The sequence below is a fragment of the Carya illinoinensis genome, chromosome 10 (assembly GCF_018687715.1).
Source record: "Carya illinoinensis cultivar Pawnee chromosome 10, C.illinoinensisPawnee_v1, whole genome shotgun sequence".
Taxonomy (NCBI): domain Eukaryota; kingdom Viridiplantae; phylum Streptophyta; class Magnoliopsida; order Fagales; family Juglandaceae; genus Carya; species Carya illinoinensis.
In genome coordinates, this window is record NC_056761.1 from 9,753,897 (window position 1) to 9,763,211 (window position 9,315).

General features: G+C 34.6%; 1 protein-coding gene across 1 annotated transcript; it reads left to right on the forward strand.

Moving 5' to 3' along the window:
- Positions 1-6,510: 6,510 nt before the first annotated feature.
- On the forward strand, positions 6,511-9,050 carry LOC122279040 (U-box domain-containing protein 4-like). Its single transcript, XM_043089322.1, has 2 exons — positions 6,511-7,963; positions 8,767-9,050. The coding sequence occupies exons 1-2, from the start codon at positions 6,641-6,643 to the stop codon at positions 8,818-8,820; spliced, it is 1,377 nt and encodes a 458-aa protein (XP_042945256.1). The 5' UTR covers positions 6,511-6,640; the 3' UTR covers positions 8,821-9,050.
- The last annotated feature ends 265 nt before the right edge of the window (positions 9,051-9,315 follow it).

Here is a 9,315-nt window from a genome sequence, read left to right on the forward strand (position 1 = left end):
TAAACATGCTCCTAGAGCTTGGTACGAGAGACTCAGTGATTTCTTAATTGAAAAAGATTTTTCAAGAGGAAAAATCGATACAACTCTTTTCATTAAATATGAAAATAATGATATTCTTTTAATTTAAATTTATGTTGATGATATAATATTCGGTGTTACTAATGAAAATATGTGTCAAGTTTTTGCTAAGACTATGCAGAAAAAATTTGAGATGAGTATGATGGGAGAACTTACATTATTTCTTGGATTGCAAATTAAGCAAGCAAAAAGTGAGACATTCATCAATCAATCAAAATATATTAAGGAATTACTCAAAAAATTTGGGATGGAAAGTGCAAAGGAAATTGAAACACTAATGAGTCTATCAACTAAACTTAATAAGATGAATCTGGTAAGCCAGTTGACTCGAAAATATATCGAGGTATGATTGGTAGCTTATTATATTTAACAGCCAGTAGACAAGATATTATGTTTAGTGTGTGCTTATGTGCACGCTTTCAATCATCTCCAAAATAATTACATTTAATTGCAATTAAGCGCATTCTTAAATATCTTAGTGGTACAATTAACTTAGGATTATGGTACCCTAAGCACACATCTTTCGATCTAATCAGCTATACAGATATAGATTATGCTGGCTGTAAAATAGATCGAAAAAGCACTAGTGGAGCATGCCATTTTTTAGGTCATGCACTAGTTTCCTGGTTTAGTAAAAAATAAAATTTTGTTGCACTATATACTACTGAGGCAGAATATATTACTGCTGGTAGTTGTTGTGCTCAAGTTCTCTACATGAAGCAACAACTTGAAGATTTTAAACTCATGTATAATCACATTCCAATCAAATGTGACAATACAAGTGTTATAAATCTTTCAAAGAACCCAATACAACATTCTAGAACTAAGCATATTGAAATAAGATATCATTTTCTTTGAAATCATGTGTAGAAAGGCGATATAATACTAAAGTTTACAAACACATACGATCAGTTAGCAGATATTTTCATAAAACCTTTACCAGAAGATAGATTATGTATGATCAGAAGAGAAATATGTATGATGCATGCTATAAATATCTCTTAAAAGATAGACCAGAGTCAATAAAAATAAAGATAGATTTTTTAAATACTTTTACATAAACTTGAGATTCTTAACCTCATGTTTGAGACGTTCATTCTCATAATACAATATCATGTCATTCTTATCCATGGGAACCGGCAAGCGGAATAAAGAATCTAATAAAGATTTCAACTGTTTATTCTTCTGCCGAATAATTCATTCCCTTGTGTGAGACTCTTGAACAATTCGTTGAAATACAACAATTTATTCTTTGAGCTTTTCAACTTCATGATTTTTGATTTGTAGCCGCTAGGAAAAAGCAACAATAGAGGAAGAGTAGCGAGTCCCAAGACTCACCAAGTCATAGATAGTATCAGAATCTGACTTATTAGCTAAATTATTATTTTCTTGCTGCAACATGGCACCAATTGTAGCTGCCGAAAGAACAGGAGGTTGAGGTACAGAATGTCTCATGGATGGATCTAGAGAAATGTTAGAAGAATGAGTCATTGGAAAAAGAATAGAAGGCTTAAAACGAGAATGTTGAAGGAATGCAGATAAGTTATAGAGATGAAAAGAAAATTTGATGCGGATTGGATAAATTTCAGGACTGATTTTATAGAGATAGCATAAAGAACAAGACAAGCTATCATCCAAGTCAAAGAGCAATGTGATTTTTTGTCCCGATCGGTGAAAATGACATTTTTTAGAAACTCGGAGCCTTCAATCTCGTTTGTCAACAACATCAGGCGATTTTTTTTCAAATCTCCAGCCACACTTGTCGGGTCACGGACGGATCCAATTTTTTTTCAACTATCTACAGTTTCTACTAATGCACCGTTTTCTTCAGTACATTTACTTGTTGTGGATCCTTTTTAATGATGCCAAAAGGGGGAGAAGTGTTAAACTAGAACATTAACATTGTTTGAATTGATAAACTTATTATATATGTTTGGAATTATATTTATACTTTTGCTTGAAAAACTAACGCACATTCTCAGGGGGAGTTTAAGTATTAATACAGGTTTAAGATTCTATTAAATATTTGTCATCATCAAAAAGGGGGAGATTGTTGAACCCAAGGTTTTAAATTTTGTATAATTATATATCTACACATGGATTTTGATGATAATAAATGAATTCAAAGAATAAAGGAGTCTCAAACTCAAGTTGTCTACACAATGGAGTCAAGCACATCAAGGAAACAAGTATGAGTAAGAAGGGAACAAATTCACATTAAAATGATAGAGTAATGTTGTAAATCTCTTAAAAATTTAAAATTAGAATTCAGGTTCAAAATTAATATTTTATCATAAAGCATTAAAATACATTTTCCACATGTGCATGAATATTTTTGAAAATTAAAATTGAAAATTTTGAAAGATAATTGATTATCATCTTTCCCATGTACATACCTTGATTAAATGGTTGAACTTTGAAAATATTAAAAATGATTGATTGTCATATTTCACATGTGCATGTTTTATTTGAATTTTTTCAAAAGTGATTGATACTTTTTTTGACTTATGCAAAATGTAGATGCTTTTGTTTGAAATATTTGAAAAGTAAAGTGTGCTCCTTTTGTCATATGCAAAAAGTAAAAGATTAGGTTTGAATTTTTTTGAAAAGTAAAGTGTGCTCCTTTTGTCACATGTAAAAAATAAAAGATTTGATTTGATTTGTTTGGAAAGAAAAGTGTACTCCTTTTGTCATATGCCAAAAGTAAAAGATTAGGTTTGAAGTTTTTGAAAAATGAATGATGTTGTCTTTGACAATTGAAAAAGAATAACCTTTTATTTGAATTTTTTAAAAAAGTGAATAATGTTGTCTTTGACATGTTAATCTTTTTAAATTTGAATATGAAGTCTCATATGTATATAAATAGATAATTTGAAAGCTTTATATTCACAACATCCAGAGTATACAACATTCATTCAAAATTTTCATTCTCTATTCTCTAAGCATTGAGCCTTAATCCTTGTTCATTTTGAAAGATATAGTTTGCGCTGTATTGTTCTTATTTCACTTATTGAGGAGTATTTTCTGATAATCTACCCACTATCAGCTCTTGTATCAGTAAAAGGGTGTGTATAACCCTTGTGCGTTTAGAAAGTGTTCTACACAGGAAATAGTTGAATCACCACGTGTAAGGTGATTGCAAGTGTAGAGGGTGTTCTACACAGATCTTTTGTAGCGGTGTTGTTCAAAGGTGTAATAAGTTTCTATCTCCACCTGAATGAGGTTGAATAGTGAATTTGGGGATCCTCAAGAAATAGTTTGAGGCGAGGACGTAGGCAGTGGGGTCGAACCTCGTTAACATACTGAGTTTGCTTCTCTCTTACCCCTACTCTTTATATTTATTACTGTTTTGTATTTTGTTTATATTTTATATTGTATATTTGATTTATAATTGTTATTGTTTTTAATACAGCTCAATTCACCCCTCTCTTGTGTTAGTTATCTAGGCAACATTGAGTTTTGCATTCACATTTTGCATGATCAAGTACATCTCCCGCCGTGTTCAAGCTTCGTGCTTGCATCTTACACGATCGAGTATACCACCCGTCATGTTTGAGCTTTGTGCTTGCATATAACTAGGAACCCACTCCAGAGATTTATTTCTCTACAGTTTTAAGTGGATCATTTCGATTACATATTTTATATTTAAAAATCTTCAAGGTAATTTTTGGAACAAATAGTCCTTAAGAATCACTAGTTTGTGGAGAAGGTAAAATATACATGACCTAAAAAGCCTACTAGGCCCGACCAAAGGGGATCCCTACACTAAAAGACAAAATAAGAGAGAGAAATGAGAAAAAAATATGGGACAAGCAAAATAAGAGTATCAAAATAAGAGGAAAAAAAAAAGAAATAAAAAGTAAAGGAGATGTAGACATGCAAAGGAAAGTGACAATTTATACCTCTTCTTAAGGACACGCAGAAGAGAGAGCATGTAAAAGGAAATAGCTAGACATTTGAGAGGGAACTTCTAGGACTCTTTGACTTGAACTTCAACTTCTTCAATTTCACGACGGGAGCTTTAGCAACAATAGATCCGTCAACAAATATATTTGAGATTTTCACTGTACAAAAAGTATGAGAGAACATGAGATTGTAAATAAACATATGATAGTGGACTTTTCCATAAAAAAAAAAACTCATGTAGACGTAGACAATATGTTGAATCACGTGAATCTATGTGTCCATCTCTCTTTTACATTTTCAATATTTATTTTTCATTTATTTTCATTGGCGTACATACAACTACACTAGACCACATTAAGGGCTTCAAAATTCACTATTCAAGGCCCAGTTAATCATAGCAGATCAGGAATAACTCTTTCTCTTCTTCTAAACTGATGTCAATTTTTTATAATAATAGTCCATTTTTTATTTTCACTTCTTGTCTCTTATTCCGGATATGATCAAACCCAACAAAATATCTAGTGTCTATCAAAGTGTCAAAGTGCCTGATTATTTTAGAATCTCCGGGAAGTAAATCATGGAACCGATTATGTGCATTTATTTTTAGTACTATTTTGTATTTTAGAAAAATTCAATTGTAAATATAATTACGTATTAATATATATATTAATTTAATATAATTGATAAAAAATAAATTTTATTAAAAATAGTGCTAATTTAAATTTTAAATATGAAAAAATTAATATTAGTACGAACATTAATACGTTAACATTACTTATACGTAACAAAACTCCCTTTTCTTTTTTCAAAAAGAGTTTAGTAAAATAGTAGTTTTTAAAAAGAGATTTGTTACATAGTCACGCATGATACAATACACTTTTTTATTTTTAAAATTTTTTCATTTATTATTTTTAAATTAATTAAAATTTTCTATTCATTATCTATATACCAAATATTTAATAAAATAAAAAAAATATAGTATGTGAACTTATGTTTAAAATTTTTCTTCTAAAAATGTAAAAAAAATATTTTTAATTTATTTTTATTAAATTTGGATCAACTCCGGATTTATTCAAATATGTGGCCTCAATTAAATCGGATTAATCCGTGCGGATACCCGATAACAGAAATGCCATTCCAACCGATGGAATAGATTGATGAAGTAGATAGGTGCTTTATTTATTTTTTATTTTTTAAACAGTTAAGAAAATGATTATTAGTAAATTTTTATATTTTTAAAAAATAAGATTAAAAAAAATAAAAGAAAAGAAAATTACAAACACAGCGGTTGGTGCATTTTATCTGTCGGCTTTCTCTGTTAGTAGCAGGGATTTGCATTGCATCGGTGACAGATAAATGTGTATTCAAAGATGGAGATGGAGACATTGATGAGCTATATGTATACCCACTACTCGCGAAATTCAGCTGAATTCTGCCAAAACTCAAGAGTCTTTTCCTGTCTGTATTAGCCATTGTAGTTGGGGTGATAAACAACTCAGCATGTTGCCACATGAAAAAAGAACATCATAGTCCCTAAAGATATGTCTTGTTTACTTATAATTAATTAGATTTAACATTTCTTACGTTAAAAGTGTATAAAGCATATTACAAAATTTAAGGGAAAATAAAAGGTAATAAAGCAAGAAGTGACGGCTGAATCCACCGGAAAGTTTCACCCAAAGTCAAAGGATTAGGACTTGAAAGGACGTTTTAGGAATTTCAGATTCTCCAATCCGCTAATAGTTTTTTTTACTTATCATCTTTATATATTATATTTATTTTTATATTTTATATTTTTTAATTTTATTTTTTTAAATTAAATAATTTTTTCTACTTATTATTTATATATCACATAATTTAATAAGAAAAATAAAAAATAAAAAAATATGTATGATGTGAAATATAAAAATTATGAACATCATTGCTTTTAATAATCTTAGATTACTTATTATTTATAAATTATTTATTATTATTTATAAACTATTTTATTATATTCTATTAAATAATAATAAGTATAAATTTTAAATAAATAAGCCCTATGTAAGCTTTCTGTAAAATTAAAAAAAAAACAAAATTAATAATAAGTTTTCTTTTTTCACATTTTTAATATAAAATCTACTTTTTTTTTTTTTTATATATAGAAAAATTGTATGAGATTTATCTATACTTATACAAATAATTTCTCAATTTCGAAATTATGTATACTTATAGGATTTTTGCTATATGTCACAAATCACACATATTTTAAAATTAAAATATTATTTTTTAAAATTAATTGAATTTTTTTATTCGTCGTTCATACAAAAGGCAAAAGCCTTCAAACCTCTCAGTGCCGACGCCAAACGGTCCCACGTCTTAGAAGAACATCACGTCCACTTAGTACCGTCATCATTATCACAGAGTCTCCTACTGCATCTAACCATGGGTAAATTACGTGGTCTGTGACCATTACGACCTCACCAAGCCGTTACTCTGTCTTCGCCCGCCCAGATACCAAAGCCACTAGCCTTTAAAGTCTATTCCCCCATCTTCTTCCCCTACATCTCTGTCTCTCGCTCCCTCTCTCTTCAGCCATGACATTTTCTTCAGAACCTTCTCAAATTCATTGAACAAACTGACATTCGCAAGCCTTTCTGAGCTTTCGTTCCCGACCACAATGGTTTCTCTGGGAGATTCTCATTCCAGTTCCAACCGTTTCCCTCTGACCCGAAACCTGTACACTACGAATTCACCCAAAAACCGGAACAACGGCCGCTCCATGCGCACCATACGGTCCAGCGTATTCCAAAGAAACGAAGAAGAAAGTTGCACCTTTGTCTTTGATGAGAGATCCGTGTGCGGGTCCGAGAACCTCAACCTCACCGACTCTGGCATCGACATGCGGCTCAGCGAGCTGGCGCTACGTAAAGGCAAGTCTGTGAAGTCCAGCTCTTCATCGGAGGTGGAGATTAAGGAGTTTCTAGATCTCTCTCAGGCCTTCAGCGACCTGTCGGTGTGCAGCAGCGACATCTCCGGCGAGTTGCAGAGGTTGGCGGGGTTGCCCACTTTGTCCTCGGAAAACGACAACAATGGAGACGCTGATGCGGCGGAGGCCGAGCCTTGTTTGGGGTTTCTACAGAGGGAGAGCTTCTCCACGGAGATTATCGAGAGCATTTCGCCGGAGGATCTTCAGCCGACGGTCAAGATCTGCGTAGACGCTCTGAAATCGCCGTCGATCGCGGTGAAGCGGTCCGCAGCGGCCAAGTTGAGGCTTTTGGCGAAGAATCGGACCGATAACCGGGCTTTAATTGGCGATTCCGGTGCGGTTCCTGCTCTGATTCCGCTTCTCCGTTGCAGCAGTGACCCGTCGACGCAGGAGCACGCTGTTACGGCTCTTCTCAATCTCTCCCTTTACGAAGGCAACAAAGCGTTGATCACAAATGCCGGCGCGGTCAAGTCGCTGGTGTACGTGCTTAAGACCGGGACGGAGAACTCGAAACAGAACGCGGCGTGTGCGTTGATGAGCTTGGCTTTGGTGGAGGAGAACAAGAGCTCCATTGGAGCCTGCGGGGCGATTCCGCCGCTGGTGTCGTTGCTACTGAATGGGTCGAGTAGAGGGAAGAAGGACGCATTAACAACGCTGTACAAGCTCTGCTCAATAAGACCGAACAAGGAGAGAGCGGTGAGCGCCGGGGCGGTGAAGCCGCTGGTGCGGCTGGTGGCGGAGCAGGGAACTGGGATGGCGGAGAAGGCGATGGTGGTCCTGAGTAGCCTAGCAGGAGTCGAGGAGGGGAGGGAGTCCATTGTGGAGGAAGGTGGGATTGCGGTGCTGGTGGAGGCGATCGAAGATGGGTCGGTGAAAGCGAAGGAGTTCGCGGTAGTAACGTTGCTGCAGCTGTGTGCGGACAGCGTGAGGAATAGAGGGTTGCTGGTGAGGGAGGGTGCTATTCCCCCTCTCGTGGCGCTTTCACAGACGGGGAGTGTTAGAGCTAAGCACAAGGTGAGTAGTGTTGAGTTGGGGGCTCTGATTTTGGCCTCTTTAGTTTGCACTTTTGTTCTTAAATTCTAACCACTGTTTCAAATTAAGGGGTTCAAGTTTAATAACTCAGCATACACTGAGGAAAAAATAAAGTCCAAATCCATTTTTTATCGATAATCATATCATGTGCTCTAAATTCCTGTGTCACCTTTGAGAAATAGCTATTCCTGCATGATGGAGCAATGAAGTCAAAGCCAAATTGAGTGCTTCGGGTTGTTAGCTAATTGGGATGAAAATTTTTGGCGCAAAGTTGCCTTCTTGATGCATGTATATGTGGAGCTACTTGACTGTCTTGATGAGATTGGGGGGTGAGACATGGATTTGGCAGTGGGCAAAGTTTTGGTTTCACTATTCATTTGTTTTGGTCACCTTGAAAAAAGCAGCTGTTAAAGTCGTTTGGTAAAGGCTATCGACTCTATTATTGATAGAACTCAGTTATTAGGAAGTGAGAAATGATCCTGTATTATAAGTTTAGCTAACTAGGAGAGAGCCTAATTCAAATGTTGAAACATATCGGAATGAAAACCTATGGATAATGAGATGGTAAGTTTTATAGCCATGATGGCTTTTCTAGATCGTGCCCGACAAAGTTAAAGACTTTTGAGTATTGCCTTCACGGCTTTGGCATCTCGCTTTTGTTTTGTGCATAATTGTTACTGCATACAAGTTGCATGATGTTTGACTCGGTATGTTCAGAGCGTATTCAGCGATTACAATTTTGTTTGGATTTATTTAACAATGCATGGTTCGTTTTGTATTTGCAGGCCGAAACACTTCTTGGATATCTGAGAGAACCAAGACAAGAGGCAACCTCTTAAAGTTCTTAGATGCTGTTGATGTGTATATATGGAGTGCCTTTTTGTGATGCTGTGTACAGAATGGTTGAGAAATTTGGGGATCATTTGTAGGAGGAAGAAAATTAGGGAAAGTTAGTGTGTGACTGACCTTTAGATGTATGTGCTTAACTAGATTTTTGGATTTTATTTACCCCTTCATTAACAATGTTTTTTCAAGGGTGGAATATAAGTTTGCGTTTTGGGTTGTGCTCCTTGTGTCTTGTTTGGGTGACCCAAATTTTTTGAGGCGGTTTACTGATGTCTGGTTTTGTGTAAACTGAAATAGAGTATGCAGTATGCACCTCGGAGCATGTTATTATTTTTTCCAAATTTTGTGGCATCTTGCAGCAAAAACTTCAGTGATGAAAAACTAAAGTGGATGTGTTGCATTTAGTAAATTGTGGACTTCAAAATTCATTCTAACTCATCTAATTTAAACATTACAATTTGCACAAATTTTCATACATAATACAATCA

Bases quoted from the DNA above. Each gene is read 5' to 3' on its own strand.
- LOC122279040 (XM_043089322.1), top strand. From the start codon at position 6,641: ATGGTTTCTCTGGGAGATTCTCATTCCAGTTCCAACCGTTTCCCTCTG. The intron at 7,964-8,766 runs GTGAGTAGTGTT...TTGTATTTGCAG, and splicing joins GTGTTAGAGCTAAGCACAAG to GCCGAAACACTTCTTGGATA.